We start from the raw sequence: 18,670 nt of genomic DNA, 5'->3' as shown, positions 1-18,670 counted from the left end.
AAAGAGAGGGAGAGGGAGAGGGAGGGAGAGTGCATTCTCTCTCTCCCTCTCCCTTTTGCTTTTGGAGAGTGTTAAGATATATTGTGAGAGGGAGAGGAAATACGAGTGAAAGAGAAAGAGAGGGAGGGAGAGGGAGAGAAAGACAAAGATAACATATATTGGAATGATAGCATATCCATGATTATGGTAATGGTATCCACTTTACTTTTTTTATGGGTACCATTACATCGACTCCTTAAGGGGACTAAAAATTAGTCATACCATTTATAAAGTCTAATTAGGAGATTTAAGATGCACGATAATAGACTTATCGATAATGGTATGCAATGTGCTTTGCCATGGGCCACTTACATTGGTGACTCTTTAAGATGGCTTAAAATTGGTCATATCCTTCATAATGTCCAGTAGGGGATCTAATTGTGATATGCATAATTCATTGTTTTTGTATTAACTTTATAGGCATAACAAATTAGAAATCATGCCAACTAGTCAACGGAAGGACTAAAAGAAAATGATACCCTAACTAATGGTCATTGCAGTACTTCATCAAAATGAACCCAAAAGTATTGTTATAGAAGAAGAATCCCTTAAATTGAGTATAGGATATTTTCTCTCAGGTCTTATGACTATGAGTAGAATTGATTGAAATAAATTTTATTACTATAGTTGATAAATTTCATAGATGGCATTAATTTTATTATTAGACTAAGAGATCCTCAATGATGCTCATAAATGGATTACTTATACTCAAAGCTCTAGTGCAGTTTTTTACAATAACAAATAATTATCTACCGGGACAAACAAATCCTTGAGCATGATACAAGGCCGAGATATAACATCAATATATCCCTCAACTACTATGTACAATGCAAGATTTATGGTCAACTTGCAACTTGACGTACATCTCCATAAAGCTATCCATTTAAGCCTCGTTTGCTGTAATGTAGATAAGATGAAAAACGAAGAAGGTCTTATTGTTCAAGATCGCGAGACGTATCTTAATCAGCGTGTCCCATGTCCTTGCTCTCAATGCAAGTTGGCAATTAGATGAAAACGTTGATTGTTTATAGAACACGTACGAAGATTTGGCGAGTTTCAATCTGAGATCATTGATCAAGCGATTGCGGATTTTTAGCAAACGGTAATTTGAAGTTAATATTAATCATGCATTGTACTCGCAAGCTAATTGAAAACCATACACAATAAGATTGGGTCTTGTTGGTAAATTTTCTATCCAGGGGGGTGATGTCTCGACCCAAGGGGGAGTGCACCCTTTGCGGCCAATTAGAAGAGTTCGTGGACGTGCGATGGATGGATTGCAGGAGCCAATCCACCACTCGCAAGGCCCATCTATACCATCAATGCCAGAGGAGACAGACAACCTTCTCGACCTACCTACAATCTTGGAGCCTGAGATGGAGGCAATGATCGATGCATTGATTCCCATGGATATTGAGACATCTGACCCGCTTAGAGAGGAAGCATCCATACCATTATATGATGGGTGCCGAGTACCTCGGTTGAAGACATTGCTTGCACTCTTAAGTGTGCAAGCAAAATACGGTTGGAGCGATACGAGTGTGACCGAGTTATTCAGGTACCTTGCATATAGGCTTCATTGATTTTTTTTTTACAGTATTATTGCAAACATTTGTGCTTTTTCAAGGTGTTTTATGATTTTTTTTCAGGTTATTGAAATATCATATATTACCACTTGCAAATACCATGCCTGAGTCTCGTGATGATGCACGACATGTTTTACGAAAGCTTGGCATGGACTACAATAACATCGATGCATGTATCAACGACTGCATACTGTTTCGAGATGAATACGAGACTATGGAGACATGTCCAAAGTGTGGTGCTCACAGATATCGACAGGACTTGCAAGGGCAAACCATCCCTTAAAAAGTTCTCAGACACTTTCCGCTCATCTCCCGCATAAACCACATGTTTCGCACGTCCGGCATGGCAAGCTTGACAACGTGGCATGTGCAAAATAGGTCCAGGGATGGAGTACAACGAATATCAGTGGATTCGCGTACATGGAACCGCATTGACTCTACCTTCCCAGGCTTTGCGCGAGAGCCAAGGAATCTTCGGCTCGGTCTCGCCATGGATGGTGTGAACCCATTCGGTCTGCGTTTGACTTCTTACAGTGTGTGGCCTATAGTGCTTGTCAACTACAACATCCCTCCATGGCTTTCTACGAAGAAAGGACATCTCATCCTTAGCTTGCTCGTCCCGGGCCGCTACAAAGTAAAAAATATGGACGTGTATCTTCGTCCATTAGTCGATGAGCTTAAGATTTTGTGGGAGGAGGGGGTCACTGTGCAAGATATGAGCAGGCACGATGGTCAGCGGTCAGCCAACATTCGTGCCATTCTCATGTGGACGATGCATGACTTTTCGGGATTGGGAGAGTGCTCAGGTGAGTAGACCTCCGTTCTTGCTGGTAATATCTATATTTTATCTCATTCAATCAAGTATTCACTAGGTTGTGGCTCACCTTACAGGTCTGGTTACCTCAGGTTATCATGCATGTCCATTGTGTGGGCCACAGTTAGACTCCCGAAGGTCACAAACCATGAAGAAGATGGTATATCAAGGACACGCCGCTTTCTTGCCAGAGGATCATGAACTCAGGGAAGGTTTTCTTGGACGACCTCCAACACGTATGAATGCCACAAGCTGGTACGCGCTGAAAATGGTAAACCTGGAATCACATCCAAATGGAATGCGATGGTTCTCAGTTTTCTACGAGTTGCCATATTGGACCCACTTACAGGTCAACCACTTTGTTGGATCCCATGCATATTTTCATGAATGTGGGCAGCTTGCTATGGGACCACATCACAGGAAAGAGAGATACTATAGGGTCACGAATGGATTTGAAGGAGGTAGGTAAGATGCAGGCGCTTTGGCCACAGTCGAGTGCTGAAGGGGGAGTGCAGCTTCCTCGCGCTCCTTGGATTTTGTCCACCAAAGAAGAGCACATTGTGAAGCAAGTAATCAAGTCTATCCGCACTCCGACGGGTATGATGCGTTCTCTCAGGTCCGCATTTTCTAAAGATGACCAATTGTCGAGGCTAAAATCCCATGATTGGCATAAGATATGTCAGGTTTGTGATTCCCATGGATTGTAATTAGCGTGGGCATTTTGCAATTTGAAAAGTAGCCATTATTCATAATGCTTTCTCGTTTGTGGCAGTTTGTCCTACCGATCGCAATCGCAGGATGCCTTACTCCAGAAATTTGCGGGGCCATTTACAAGTTGTCGACTTTGGAGCAATGGATCTCACAGAAAGAGATTAAGACATCTTCTATTGAATCCGCGAGGCAGGGAGTAGTGGAGATGGTCTGTCTCTTTGAGAAATATCTGCCCACTAGCATGCTCACGATAGAAGTCCACCTTCTTGTGCATCTTGTGGACGAAGTAGAGATTGCTGGACCTGTCCATACGCGATGGATGTTCTTCCTGAAGCGCTTCATGAAAACCCTAAAAGGCTTTGTGCGACAACGAGCTCGACCAGAAGGTAGCATGGCAGAAGGTTGGTTGGTGTCAGAGGTGTTAGTGCATATCTCACAATGGCTACCAACGGTGGAACCAGACAATGAAATTCTATGGACGCTAAAGGACGATGATAGACTGACTGGAGATGTGGTGGTTGGAAATGGGGTAGAAAAAAGAATGGATGCCTTAATGGAAGAGAAGGTGAATCACTTTTGTATGTTGCACCATGCCTCCATGGAGACGTGGCTCGCCAAGTACCAGATTGCAAGGCAAGATCGAGAGGAAGCGCAAGCTGAATTCCGATGCAGTACGCATCATCGACCGATTCGATATCCCGAAGGCATGGAGGAGATGCCGCGGTTTATGTCAACACGATGGTTGCATGGAGCCTTGACCGCAGCATCCAGCGAAGGGACAGAGATTTCAATGGAGGAGTGGGAGTTCTCGAGGGGATGCAGTCTAAAGGTGATGAGGGGTTTAGAATATGTCGTATCTAAATTTTATATGCAACATCTAATTTGAGTGTTTCAATGTAGAGTACAAAATATATAGTGCAGCATGGTCGCACAGACGGCATTTTCGCGTGGAGCATATTGACAAAATGCGCTCCACAATGGACTGTGGTGTCATGGAAAGGTTTGAGTAAGAGAGCCGGCGACTAGCAACGGATCCAAACACGGTTGTGGATGAGATGGAGTATTTTGGGAACTTGCAAAGTATTATTACGATGGATTACCGTAGCTTCTCCATGATACTATTCGATGTGCAATGGTTCAAAGTGGTACTTGGAGGAGCTGGAGCAACAGTTCGACGAGGTCCATCTGGATTTCTCGAAATAGATTCCGAAAAAAAATAGACGGATTTGCGCGATACCTTTGTGTTGCCGGCCCATTGTGAACAGGTGCATAGAGTCATTTGCTTGCTAATTGTAATACGACATGGTTTATGTCACAATGGTTTGAACTCGCTTTGTACATGTTTGTGAACATGTAATCTTCTATCCAAACCCCTGACAACCTCGATGGTGGTATGTTATACCTTCAACTCCTCGAAGTGCGAGAGTATATGATCAAAACGATGTTTTGGGCATAGATGAAGATAATATGCAAATAGAGGGGTCGATATTACAAGGGGTGGAGGCCGCCGCAAGCTTGGAGCCCGCATCGGTTAACAATGATGGAAATACAGGAGTCCAAGAAGTTTTTGAGAACGAGGCAGACTCGTTCTTTTGTGGTGACATGTCTATCGACCTTCTAGTGTATGCATAGTTGTGTCAGGAGATTAACATGGGACCATAGGATACTTCATTCTTGGAGAATTGTATTACTCAATTCATTGTTTAGATCTTCCATAAAGGTACATAAGATATGCATTTTAAGAGGAATTTTTTTAAAATGATTTATATTACTGTGCTTTGTATAGTTTAAATTTGATTATTCTAACACCATTTTTTATCTGTGCAGGTGACATTTTCAGGATGAGTCGAGGGATGAGCGATGAGGAGTTTCAGGACATGATGGCAAGCATGTCTCCAGACCAGCTCGCGAGATTCAGAGAGATAGCAGACCAGGAGGTGTCTCGTTCTTCGTCAGGGCGCTCTGCTAGATCTGCTTCAGCGCGATCAGATGCTTCAGCTTCGAGTAGACAATCTCGACGCTCACGACTTGGGTCAGAGGGAGGGACTGCATCGGGATCAGGGGGATGCTGCTGTGGAGACATGGATGTGGTGTCTCCGTCTCGCCGTTCAGCTGGAGTTGCGTCTCCAGGATTTGTCACACCTGTGGGGACGTCTACTCCAGTTACTCCAGCTTTTACGCAGCCGTCAGCAGGTGGCACCCCTTTTGGTGGCACTCCGAGAGAGGTTACCCCCGTCGGTACACCGGATGTAGAGGGGTCTCCTGGATATGCCCAGGAGCGTGGACGAAGATGGGAGAGGACCCATCTTAGGCAAACTCCTAGGGGTTATGGATACATGGTTGATAGTAGGTTAGGAGCCATCATCATGAATGATGAGGGGAGGAGGGTGATGGCTCGCATGAGAGAGTTGTGCCAACAAGTTTTTCAGCACAACGTCCTGGATCATTGGAAGAACATACCAGAGGGGAGCAATGACTACATAGTAGCATCCTTGCACGAGGAGTTTCCGGTGCCAACCGCAGTAGATAGATTCTCTACAGGCTGGATGATGGATTGCATGCGTGCATACATGTCACATAGACGATCCGACGCACGCAAGGCAATCAAGAGTGGGGCTGCAAAGCCCAAGTGGTTAGATGCAGACAATTGGCGCCGACTGAGGGAGGAGGCTACAGATTCGCCAGGACGTTGGAGTCAACAGCGGGAGGCGGCGAGGGCACAACTCGAGGCCGGATGGAGGACTTTGTAAGTTTCTCTTTTGTTTTGCTTGTTTGTTTTTTTGAAATATTCTTTGTACTGACAATCATGTTTCTAACAGTTAGCATTTTGTTTTCTTTGCAGCACTCCATTACAAATCACGATCCGCAAGGCCTTGAGACTCGATATGCAGAGAGGCACGGTCTCAATGCATTGATCGACCGATTGTATAGACGCGGCGGCCCTGTAAGTCACTCATCTTTCTTGTCTGTAGTTACCATGAGATATTTGAATGCGTTATTGTATGGTGAATTGATGTGTTGTTTCTTTTTCTGCAGAATCCGTTCGATACTCCTTTGTGGCGGGACGAGCCTTCGGGGGACGAAGATTTGTAGCTCGCCCTTGGATCCTTGGAGCTCACACACCTTTAGTTTTTAGTCGCCTGATCTATGTAGACATTTTCTATGTATTAGTGATATCCTTTCATGATTGTACCAATCACATTTTATGCGATCATGTATTTATTTCATGTATTAGTTTTATGATTTCAGTATACATTCTTTTTGTTTGCAAGCGCTTTGTATGCAATAGTGCAGGAAATTTTTTTTCCTGTTACCATCACTATTTGCGTCGCAAATTTACTGCTCGCGTCGCTATTGGCGTCGCTATATGCGTCACAAATTTACTGGTTGCATCGCTATATGCGTCGCGATGCCAATAGCGATGTTTCTATGGCGTCGTCAATAACGACGCTTTTTACGACGACGGGGGAAAATTTTGTTGTTTGTATTTTCGTCGCTTTAAACGTCGCTACTAGCTCAAATTCTTGTAGTGTATGTTTTATTCATAAAAAATTCATAGATAATGATATTTTTAAATAGGCCTTGAATGCACGTGATGTAGATGATATATATATAGTAACTTCCCCGATGAATAATCATCCAATTCACATCCCACAATCAGTTTAATGCAAAAGCATTTAGGACGTTATTTGATCAATCAACAAAAATAATGGTATCCTTTTCCAAACATTGCAAGAATAGTCATGATAACCTTTCCATTGTGTGTTTGCTCTCCCCCTTGGGATCACGAGCAGTTCTAAGTAAAATTTACGTAACACACCCTTCTTCGACTAAGGCATATGTTAGGGGTTTAAACATTGTACAGGACATAAGTTCTATTAATCACTTATATTGATCAATAATCTAGCCTTCTTCCCAACAGGTACAGAAGCATTTGTCTTTCATTCGACTAAGGGTTTCCTAATCCCTAGAGTTCTTGCCTTTGAGGCTTGGAGATGTTGCTTGCATCTAGCCCAATTCCCGAATAGGATTGACATAGTTCGCTATTGGACGGATCTCAAGGTATCATAGTTTTAATCCTAATGTTTGTATTTGAATACAAGGGTTTGTGCGAACCTCAATGCGTCATATGAGTAAGTCTATGCTCGATCATCTATGGATACGGAAAGAATTTCCTAAAATCCCCTACAAGTTCATTAACTATTGAAAAATAATGCAGGTTTGTTAAAAGAACTCATGCACATGCCAAGCGACATACCCTATGTCTGCGGAGATGGCAATTAATACCTGGATATTCAGATATGAATTATCCATACTCAATGTTGTAGTCGTATTTGTGGAAATGCCCTGGCCAATGGCTCCATTGTCAAATGTGGGATTACAATTGACGCTTGTCTTCCTTTGTTTGGGGGGCATACTTTCGATTTATGAATTTCTCTCTCCCTCTCTATCTCTCGTTGGAGAGATAGTGTGCCGGGGTGACTTCCCTTGATTGCGACGAGGGGTTTAATTCACAAGGAAAGGAAATAAATTGCGGGGAAGAGACGGAGTGTGTAGCTACCCTCTAAGGAGGGGAAGGGGGAAATTCCCATAACCTTCCCTCTCTCCCTCTCTCTTCTTCTTCTTCTTCTTCTCTTCTTCTCCTCCTCTTCTTCTTCTTCTTATCTTCTTCTTCCCTTCATCTCCTCCTCTTCTTCTCCTCCTCTCCTTCTCCTCTCTCTCTCTCTCCCTCCTCAGGCCGGCAACAAGGGGGGTCTCTCTCTCTATCTTATGGTAGAAAAAGGGGGGGGGGAAGGAGTAAGGTGGTGCTCCCTTAGACGCTTAGGGAGGGGGGTATGGAATCTCCCTCTAAGAGAATCGTTCATCTCTCTCTCTTATGGGGGCAAAGGGGGGGTGGCAAGAGGTCGTCTCCCCTGTTTGTCTAAGGGGGAGAAAATAGCATTTCTCTGCCCTTCAAGGCTTTCGCCCCTTTACGGCTCCCCTCTCCATCTCGTAGTTTAACCCCCCTCCCTCGTCGACGTGTGATTTAACTCCCCCTCCCTCCGCCAACCGACGGCGTTGACGGGGGGGCGGGGATCCTCATAACGGCGGCCGAATGCTCCATCGACGACGGAATATTACAATGAGCTAATCTATCTGAGGATGAGGATGGCCCAATCTCCTTCCTCAATCGGCAAGCACCGAATGTTCCGTTTTGCGGCGAGCTTGTCCACCATAGGGAGTCAATGGGCTGAGTCCCCTATGTACATTTTCTTTTTCTTTTTCTTTTTCTTTGAAAAAATATAACGCACCACTGTTTAGTAAAAATACATAAATTCTCGGTGTTTTTTTCGAATGCACCATTGGTTAATGAAAATGGATAAATTCTCTCTTTTTTGGGGGGTTATACAAAATAATGAATTTGGAAAACATAAATATTCTCACTCTTCTTTACGGATAAAAATACAAAGTTGAATTGACACGAGAGAGAGAGAGAGAGGTTTTACGAAAAGAGAGAGAGAGAGAGAGAGAGAGGCACATGATCGAAGCCACGCCCAGGCACGTCAACACAACAACAATAAGAACCAGGCTCAGGAAAGCACGATCAAACTTTAAAGGCCTTGCCTTCTTCCTGGTGATCCTTCTTGCCCATTTCTGCATGATTCTTTCTGTATTTGGTCCGAATCCTGCAACCAAATTCCTTAGAAGCCATAGATGACGCGATCATTTTTACTCAAGTTCTGTATAATTCTTGCTGCATCTGACCTGATCATGCAATGATTTCGACTATGGCTTCCTCTTGATCACATTTCTGCATAACTCTTGCTGCATTTGATTCGAATCCTGCAACCAAAACCTTAGAAGCATCTCATTTTTACTCCCATTTCTGCATAATTATTGCTGCATTTTGATCTGATCCTACGATGAATATTTCGGCTATGGCTTCTTCTTCGTGTGTCTGGCATTGGATTGTCCTATCCTTCCTTGTCGCACCCTCTCTCTGTCCTCTCTTCTCAGCTTATGCTGCTGCAGCAGGTACTATTATCACAACTGCATCATCTGTCCATATGGATTATCATATTTGTGCATATATATGGGCACATGAGTTCATATGCACATATATATGAAGTATGTATGGGCATATGAATCATGACATCTGTGCATAGACGTGAATTTCGATACAAGGTCAGACAGATACAACATTCAGTTTCTTGCAACTTTGCTCAATTTTATGCACAGCTGTATCCAAGGACAACATGATTTTACCTGCCATCCTAGGGATGGTGGAGCTGTATCTAGACTTTGTAACAAGAATTCATATTAGATTTCAGATGATTTATGTCAACATAAACCATCAATATAGTACTGTCTTATTTGATGTTTTTAATGATATCTGCGCAAATTTCACATAGCATCGATATCTCCTCACTCTCTTTGTCCAAAGTTTATAACAAGAGTCCATATTAGGTTGATGTTTTATGTCAACATAAATCTATCTTACGTTGATGGTTTTGTAACTCCGTGCAAATTTCACACATCATCAATATCTGCTCACTCTCTGTATCCAAAGTTTATAACAAGAATCCTGGACCATATCAGGTTGATGTTTTATGTCAACATAATACTGTCATATGTTGATGTTTTTTTAATATTCATTAAAATTTCACATTATGTTCGTGCTGTGTGGTTTGCACAGCATGAAAGTGCAGTAACATGAATATCTGCTCACACATATGAGTGGTTGTTGGAACAGCAGGATTGGGTCCTCCAACACCATTGCCAGCAGAAGCTCCTTCTAGTTTGGGGCATCATATTGCCCCAGGGGTGCAGGTGCAAGCTCCTGAGAGGTCACATGGCCATGTTAGTCCAATCCCATCTCCAAATGTAGAGGAAAGCAAGTCGGCTCCAGCACCCAAGACTCTACGTGCCCCTCCTCCTTCTCTTCCTCCTCTGGCCCCCACTTCAGCCCCACCATCTGACAATCCTGATGACTCTGACCCAGACTCGAGAACCCCAGAGGAAGATGACATCTCCAGGACCATCACTTGGTGTGCAATCCGTGATGAGATCGAAGACTGTACCAGATTTGTGGACCAGCTCAACTCTGCCTATGGCTATGGCTGGATATGGTATGCTCACACTCATCAGAAGTGACTGACTATTTCCAAACCAATTGCATATAACATTACACTCCAATGTTTCCACTCCTTGTGCTTGCAGTGTTCAGAGGGATACTGCTTTCGAATGTATGCAGGCAATTGCTAAAGGCGATGCCGATCTGATATCCCTTGATGCAGGTTTAGCTTATGTGGCCTTCATGAACTACAGAATGAAGGCAATCATGCAAGAGCAGTACTGCTATTTCTCAAGATCATATAAAGCTGTTGCCATTGTGAACAAGAAGCTGTGTGACAGGAACCCACACTTGAGCATGAGAGACTTCCGCGGATTGGGATCCTGTCACTCAGGCTATCTCTCCGCAGCTGGATGGAACCATCCTGTTGAGTTTCTGGTTGAATCAGGCTTGCAGAGGCCTCCATTGAAGCTCTCTGGTGCAGGCAAAGGAAAGGATGAGGCAGTTGTACGGTCTTTCTTTGGAAAGTCATGTGCACCCTCGGAGCTGGAAGGGAGAGGACTGTGCACCTCTTGTGGGGACAATGGCACCTGCACCATGGACAGCTTCAAATATGCAGGCTATGCAGGGGCTTTCCAGTGTTTGGTTGATGGGACCGGAGACATAGCCTTTGTGAGAAGTGACACTGCAGAACGACTCTCTGCTGATGGGAAACACAAGCAGGACTGGTCTACAAAATCCATTGATGAATTCAGGTGAAACCTTTTGCAGCTCATGGAACATTACTACAGTTTCATCTCTAGGGAGCTATAAACATGTCTAATGATGCAGTAGCCAAGTACCTTGAAAAGCTCTAATTTGGGGCATACCATAGTTCTCATTAAGTCATAGTTTGTGTGACTTGAAACACTTGAAGATGATGATTAGCATTTATTTGAATTCAAAAGCTACATAGAACACTTCAAGAGATGACTTGCTAAGGTTTGGTACCTTTAGAATATAACTTGCTAGGGTCTGGTACCTTCACTAGCTCTATTTTTGAGGCATACTATAGTCCTCATTAACTTTTAGTTCAAGTGTATCTCAAAGCATTTGAAGATGATAATTTGCATTGTTTAAATTCAAAAGCTGCATGCAACACTTACATGTTTTGGGACCACAGGTATCTTTGCCCCCAGGGAGGTTGCAAGACAATCAATGACAACATCCAAAATTGCACGTAAGGCTTGCAAGTGGAGTTATGATAGTCAATCATTCATTGCACCATAACCATTTTTATAGTCAAATCACAAAAAGTAGTACAATAAACTAGATAATTGGCATTTCAAACTTAATCCTTATGATATTGAGAAGTTGGCTATGTAACTATTTCTACATGACAGGTTTGGGTCAATCATTGCAAACGTTTTAATGGCCAGCAACTCGCTAATGAACGAAAGACGATTGGAAGTGGTGCACACTCTCTTAAATGCAAGCTCCATTGGCCTTCTTTACAACCCACAAAATTGGGATGACCACATGCTCTCTTCTAGGTAATTAGAATTATCTCCATGGATTTATTTATTCTTAGAATTTTCCTAGATGAATCTCTTGATATAGCAATAAGGTTAATATAGTAGGTGGATTAAACAATTCAAGGCCCGCCAAAAAGGTTTGTTAGGCCCAACAAAAATGTGTGTTAGAGTTTATTATCTACTGTTGCTTACCAAATGACATTCAAGAATGAATGGGGTTCAAGTGCATGTGGATGCATGACCATCCAAGACTTGTGTAGTGGCAAGCACAATCACTACGTTTAGGAGTTAATGTTTGTAACATTACGCACAATACAATAGTAGCCTAAAGAATCTAATTCTTCTCATTAAGAAAAGAGTTCTCTACGTCATGAATTGTAATTATAAGCAAGCACTCTCTTACACATCAATACTAATACAAAAAATAAGGTAAATGTGTTCCTTTTAAGAAAAGGAAATTATTTATGTCTTATAAATGTTATAAATCTCTTCATTTTTGAAAGATTGAGCCTGTTATTACCATGCTTTCACATTTCAACTTTGTGGTGACATATTTTGGTGTATTTGTAGCACGGAAATGCTTGTGGAAATTAAAGAATTGACTAGACATGTATTAGGAGACTCTGGACTTTTATCTCAAAGAGTTGAGAACCTTGGGCAAAACATAACAACAAACCAACTTTACCCTAATGGTGAGTGCTACATGTTGTCTTTACTGCATAATCTTTTGTCATGGAATGCTTAACAAAACATTAAGTGTACTCCAAGATGAGGGAAAATTTTGCATTTTTTACATTCAATCAATTCATCATATTATATGAAAACTTATGCTTACAAGAATATGGATTTCTTGTTTTCATTCAATCTCCATATCAATGTAGTGCAAACTTGTGGCCAAATCTCCATTTCATGTTTCTTTGGATGCAGGTTCACCGAGAACTATAAGCAATTCACATGTGATTATTTTTCTAGTACTCTTTCTTTCTTGCCTATTGATCAAGAAAGTATCATGAGCATAGATTCATGTGAATCAAGTCCCGATACCCTACAATGAGCATAGACTCATGTGAACGAAGTCCCTATATCCTATCATTTTCAAGCACTTTCTAGCTTGTAAAATACAATCACTACAAGCCTTTTGTTACAAGTGCTCAAGAGTTATCAAACTCACAATCAAAGATAGGAACTAATCAACATGGAGTGTAAACTAGCATTCCCAATAGTTAACTTAGATAACTCTTTTAGGGAACTACAAGTTATAATGTAAACTATAAATGTAATTTTTCTAATGAAATTTTGGAATCTCTCTCTCTCTCTCTCTCTCTCTCTCTCTCTCTCTCTCTCTCTCTCTCTCTCTCTCTCTCTCTCTCTCTCTCTCTCTCTCTCTCTCTCTCTCTCTCTCTCTCTCTCTCTCTCTCTCTCTCTCTCTCTCTCTCTCTCTCATGGTAAGACTACTTTCACGTAGATGCTAAAGTAAACACGTGTTGTACTATTGGCCTTCAAGATATCAACACTTGCTCTTTTAGAAATCTATAAACATAGATGCACTTAATGAAGTGGATTTATTATGCATATATTATATAAATGCTTTTACTACCTTAATTTTTTAGCTAGATACTTAGAAGCAAGGCACTATAAAGTAGAGAATTTGTAACACATAGCCCTATGAATAGGTTTCCAACATTAATTTGTGCTCTAGCATGATGTATCAAACCCCCAAAAACCCCAAAAAAACTTGGCCATTCAAGTATTAGTAGCATTTTGAACCAGTTATCATTCATCAACACAATGATGATTTATGCTAGGAGGAAGGTGGAGGTGTAACAATTACTTTCTTTGTTGTGTTCATTCATTCCACACATGCCATAATGATAGCTCCTATTGAAGTAAATAAACCAATTATAGAAATATTTTCAAAAGAAACCAAGAATTTTAGGCCATAATAATGTAAACACGCTCTCTCTCCATATCTACATACATGTATGCATGCACAATATGTACATATGGACATGCATGCATACAAATATGTATATGTATGTGTGCATGTGTGTGTGCGTGCATGTGGGCGTGATGCACCCATCCCTAGATCTAGGACAATGAAGATAACCTTTAGCATGTGATCAAGTTCTATTCCTAATAAATAACATCGTCAAGTCTCAATGTGATACATGAACTTAGTTGATTATGTGATCCCTAATTCTGTTTGGTAGGGTAGAGTGTACAATCTCTACCGGTGGATCATCAATCTCATGGTTTCTATTTTGGTTAAGTCATGCCTATAACTATTCCCTTTTTATTTTACATATATATATATATATATATATATCTCCACTTTAAGGAGCAACTACATGCAACTTTTAGTCCAAGGAGGGAAGGTATTATTAGCATCTCCCCCTCCCCTCTCCACCACATTGTCTGTTCAATGATCAATGGCGACAACAATGAGATTTTATTATATTTTACATACATATGTACATACATACGTACATACATACATGTGTGTGTGTGTGCACACATGCACACACATACATAATCTATTACTAAGATTTTATTATATTTTTTATACACACATACTTGTGTGTGTGCACACACATACATAATCTATTACTAAGGTTACATTCTTTGGGTTTAAGGATTGTATGTAAATACTCAAATGTCACCTTTTTTCCCCTTAAAGAAATTGATATGTCCTCATCTCTACAAGAACTAGAGGTAGTCTTTTACAAGGGTAGATTTGTATGCCTAGGTTCAACTTCTCTTGTCCCTAATCTTTTTAGTAGAGTAGGTATTCACTAAGTACATAGTTTCTTCATAACTTCTCCTAGTATCTAGGTCTACAACTTCAATATCCCTTAAGTAGGCATTACAATTTTGCTCATCATTGAGAACATGACTAGGATTTGGGACAAAGTCTTCAACAAAGCTAACAACAAAATCCATGCTATTGAATTTTTCTCGTTGTTGAGAACATGACTAGGATTCATTGATAGGTAGAGCATTGCGAGACATACCTAACATTGTCTCCCCTCAATCCTTCCTAAGTGGTAGTTTATTTGCTCTACATTCAAGGTCTTGGCATACGTTGGTAGTTGCTTGATGTTCAAATTATCAAGGCTTGACAATTAACTCCTTGATTTTTCATTGTTGTGTGGACTTGACCATACTCCACATCATCCTTTATGGTAGGATTTTCTTTGAATTAGTTGTTGAAGACATAGACATAGGCTTTAGTGGTACATTCATATCCACCATTTCTATCTCCTTGGTCCAGCAAACTACCATGGCTTTGTTGAGAAGCAAGCATGTGAAATCTCCTTAAATAAGCTTCCATCAACCATATCCTAACCTAAGTGCACAAGAAGTTATTTTGCCCTCTCAGTTATCTTCTTTTCCACCATTGCCAGTCTCTGACCCCCTAACCTTGGAGGAGCTAGTGTGTGCAAAGGAGGCAGTATTAGCTCCTAATTCCTTCTAGAGACTTCATCCTCAGCTCAGGGCACTCCAGCATGGCGCATCTCTCGTTGACATTGGGCGACATGGAGGGAAGCATTGCAGCAAACGCAAAAATTGGTGCAGATCTGTGGGCAACATGTCCCGAAGCTCAGCATGACCTATAGATGGTGCAATCCTCCCAGCTACCATGGGGCTTTGTTAGCCCCCCTAGTGAGCCATCTCCACCTAACTTGCACTAATTCCTCCTCTGCTAGCTGTTGTGAGAAAAAACCTAATTGTGGGTTTCTGGCAACCATAGCCAAGAAGCTTCAAGCTTCCTATTTTTTCACTTTCTTCAATCTAGAATCATTAACAATGATTCTAATCACTGAAGCATATGCTCTAAAGTGTTGTCCTGATCTGTGAGTAGCTCTAACACTCGGGGGGATATCACAAGTTCACTAAGAAGCATGCTCTCAACATCGGTAATGAGTCAAGTGTCTCACCAAGCTTAACAAGGTAAATACCTGAACATCTCAATCTTAAGATGAGTGCTTCTAAGCACTGAAAAGGCATTTAGTGACATTAGTGCTACTTCCTTATGTCAAAACATGAATATTGATGTGATTGAAATCTCCTCGAACTCTTCACCAAGTGTCAAAGTCATTAATCAACCTTGCTCAACCAAATGTTCGTACACTAAACCACAAGGTGGGGAGGAGCTATAAGTCCACCTCATTGAAACAACCTAGGAAAACATTGAAAATTAAATCAAGGGTTGTTCGAAGAACATGACCACCAAAATCTTACCTTGAGATATTACATATGTATGATTTCCAACCTTTTTCATCCTTACCGCTTTAAAGTTGGTTATCATTTGTAGGGCTATCAATTATGTTATTTGGTTCATACTTGGCCACCTATAAAGGACTAGACACTACCATTGCCTAAGGCAATAGGTAAGACCTTCCTATAATGGCCATGGCCTAGGAACAAATTTATTGACCCATCAAATCCCCTTGATGTAGAAGACGATGAAAGAGCTCATGCCATCATCATGCTTCATTTGGATGAATCGTTAATTCATCATATTGACCAACTCTCCACTGCCAAGGAGAAGTGGGATGAGCTTGAAAGGCTCTATGGCGCTACAGGGAAGAACTCCAAGATTTTTCTAAAGATTGAGTTTTTTAGCTTGGAGTATAAACAGGGAGAAGATCTAAGTAAGTTTATTTCACATATGAAGGGGCTCATGGCAGAGCTAGCCTCAGCTTATTTCACATATGAAGGGGCTCATGGCACAGTTGGCCTCCATTCAAGCACCAAGTCATGATGAAGATGCCATTGCCATCCTTCTGAAGTCTATAAAGAAGGTATTTCCAACCCTTGTTACTACCCTTACTAATATCCCAAACCCAACTTTGGCAAGTACTATCCAGCCATGCCTGGATGAAGAGAAGAGGAACCATAAGGAAGGCACTTCAGCATTTACTTCCCGTGAGCAAGTGTTAGTCCATACAACTTCTACAAAGTGCTCCTTCTTGAAGTCCATACAGCATGGCTAGTTGTTTAGGTTTCATAAGCTTAATAGACAATCTTCTTGAAGTGACCAAGCTCATTGCAATTGAAACACCTTCTATTATAGTCCCTTCTTGCTTTGGACACTCTATCTTGAAATGAACCAACTCATCGTAGTTGTAGTATCTATGATCATCATAAGGTTTCTAGATAAGCATGACTACATGAGCATAAGGGTTCTATTGACCTTGATATTTCCTTAGGTTTTCTACAAGCTACACTACTTTTTTTTGTTAATTTGACCATTCCAAGGTGACCTAGCAATTATGTTTCTCCCTAGAGCATATTTGAACCAACTTGTCCATGCACACATGTAGTATCATTGCAAAAGCTCTATTGACTGCTACATTCATGAGTACTTGAGACACTTGGGACACAATCCCAAGTCTAGCCATCTTGTAGATTTTTCCCACATGGCAACACTATGGTGGAGAGAGATACATCCTTTTTTAGTTAGCCATGGTGTTGAGTCTACTTTGTATGCATTGTGTCTATCATTATGTTTTCATGGCATTGTTCAAGAGCTTGTACTCTTAGACAATGGTACACTTAAAGCAATAGGATTGTACCACAATTATCAAGTCTTTTGAGAAATAGAACATAGGGTAAGTCATATCATATGGTTGTATTAAAGTGGAAAAGAGGCTATGTGTAAGTGTCCTAAATTCAAAGTATATATCCACTTTGGGAGATACTCACTAGTGTGTATTGAGAGAAGAGAAGAATGAAGAAAATGAAGAATATGGATTTAGCATCCATATATTGTGCCATCTCCCTTTCATTGCACATTTAAATCGAATCCTTTCACTTGGTATCAGAGCAGGAGTATGGAAGTCAAGAATCATGAGGAGCATGACAAATCGAGATATACACTAGATTCAAAGTTTGCTATTCGCCATTAAATTAGGTACAAATCCTCATCTAATCAACCCAAATAAAAATAAGGATTTGAAGAGCCATTGTAGCTTGGATTTGGGGCATTAGTGCTCATTTTGAATCCATTTGGGAAGCCATTGAAGGCTAGAAATCATGGACTACAGAAATGGTTTGGTTGCTTTTGGTTTCAGTTTGGCCCATGTATCGGATGTTAGAAGCTTGAGGCTGCTTAAGCTCGGGGCCTCCTTGAACAAGGGTCTACTTATGCCTAGAAACACATGGGCATCTTGCTAAAGCATAGGATCTTCTTGTTTAAAGAAGTAGGGGGGTTATGTTTGAGACAAAGAAGAGAAGGAGAATAGTTATGGTTTTTTGGAGAGAGCTGTATCTTCTCAACTTTTTTTTGGAGTAAACAAGTGTTTTTTAGAGCAAGACGACCCTTGTGAGTGCATGAAGGAGACCCAGCCAAAATTGGCGCAACCAAAACAAGCCATGGCTACTCACAAATTCATTATTCTTAGCTAACCTTGCCACTAAGGTTCTAAACCCCCAATTCAACCACTTTCACACTTGTAAGTGTTGAACTAGTTTGAACTCATGGTGTTCACATTGGAATAGTTGAACTAGATATTTGGACAAGCTATTTTCGCACACGAGCTCCTTGAACTAGTCATTTGTTGAACTAGTTCACAGTCTATGTGTTCACACTATAGAGAAGAACTAGTTGTTTCAAGGTTAAAAGGTGACTTATATGCAACTTTTGGATGCAAATTTGAAGGGGGGAATTTTATCAAAAAATTATTCTAGTTTGAGCTTATCATGGACTTCATTCTTGGCACAAAAATTTGCAAAAAGATAGTAGCAAAAGTTGTGTATTTTAGACCCATATTTTGATGTTTTTTGGGCCTACAAGCACCATCGAAGCCCCATTTTGAGTGTTTCTTACTATATACTTGATGTATGACATATGGGCATGATGTATAGATATATTTAACAAAGCTGGACACATGTGTCATAGCTATATCTTTGGAAATCAATTTATATATATATATATATTCTTGGGCAT

The 18,670-nt window shown here is 41.0% G+C and overlaps 1 protein-coding gene across 2 annotated transcripts; it reads left to right on the top strand.

Annotated features, from left to right (window-relative positions):
• The first annotated feature begins 8,772 nt into the window (after positions 1 to 8,772).
• Positions 8,773 to 12,977, top strand: LOC148039671 (uncharacterized). Of its 2 annotated transcripts, none has more exons than XM_087692904.1 (7): positions 8,773 to 9,165; positions 9,887 to 10,259; positions 10,351 to 10,959; positions 11,367 to 11,423; positions 11,587 to 11,736; positions 12,289 to 12,410; positions 12,646 to 12,977. In XM_087692904.1, exons 1-7 carry the CDS (start codon positions 9,054 to 9,056, stop codon positions 12,729 to 12,731), a joined length of 1,509 nt encoding a protein of 502 aa, XP_087549030.1. In that variant the 5' UTR covers positions 8,773 to 9,053; the 3' UTR covers positions 12,732 to 12,977. The 2 variants fall into 2 exon arrangements, with proteins under 2 accessions (XP_087549030.1, XP_087549021.1); XM_087692895.1 differs by having other exon boundaries at positions 9,884 to 10,259.
• Positions 12,978 to 18,670: the final 5,693 nt, after the last annotated feature.

The sequence above is a fragment of the Lygodium microphyllum genome, chromosome 2 (genome assembly GCF_053477565.2).
Source record: "Lygodium microphyllum isolate KBCC chromosome 2, Lygodium_microphyllum_v1.1.10, whole genome shotgun sequence".
Classification (NCBI taxonomy): domain Eukaryota; kingdom Viridiplantae; phylum Streptophyta; class Polypodiopsida; order Schizaeales; family Lygodiaceae; genus Lygodium; species Lygodium microphyllum.
This window is presented reverse-complemented; position numbering and strand designations above follow the sequence as displayed.

Excerpts from the sequence above, each read along its gene's own strand:
- LOC148039671 (XM_087692895.1), top strand. The coding sequence starts at position 9,054 with ATGAATATTTCGGCTATGGCTTCTTCTTCGTGTGTCTGGCATTGGATT. Across the intron at positions 10,260-10,350 it reads TATGGCTATGGCTGGATATG|TGTTCAGAGGGATACTGCTT; the intron begins GTATGCTCACAC and ends TTGTGCTTGCAG. Across the intron at positions 11,424-11,586 it reads GACAACATCCAAAATTGCAC|GTTTGGGTCAATCATTGCAA; the intron begins GTAAGGCTTGCA and ends TCTACATGACAG.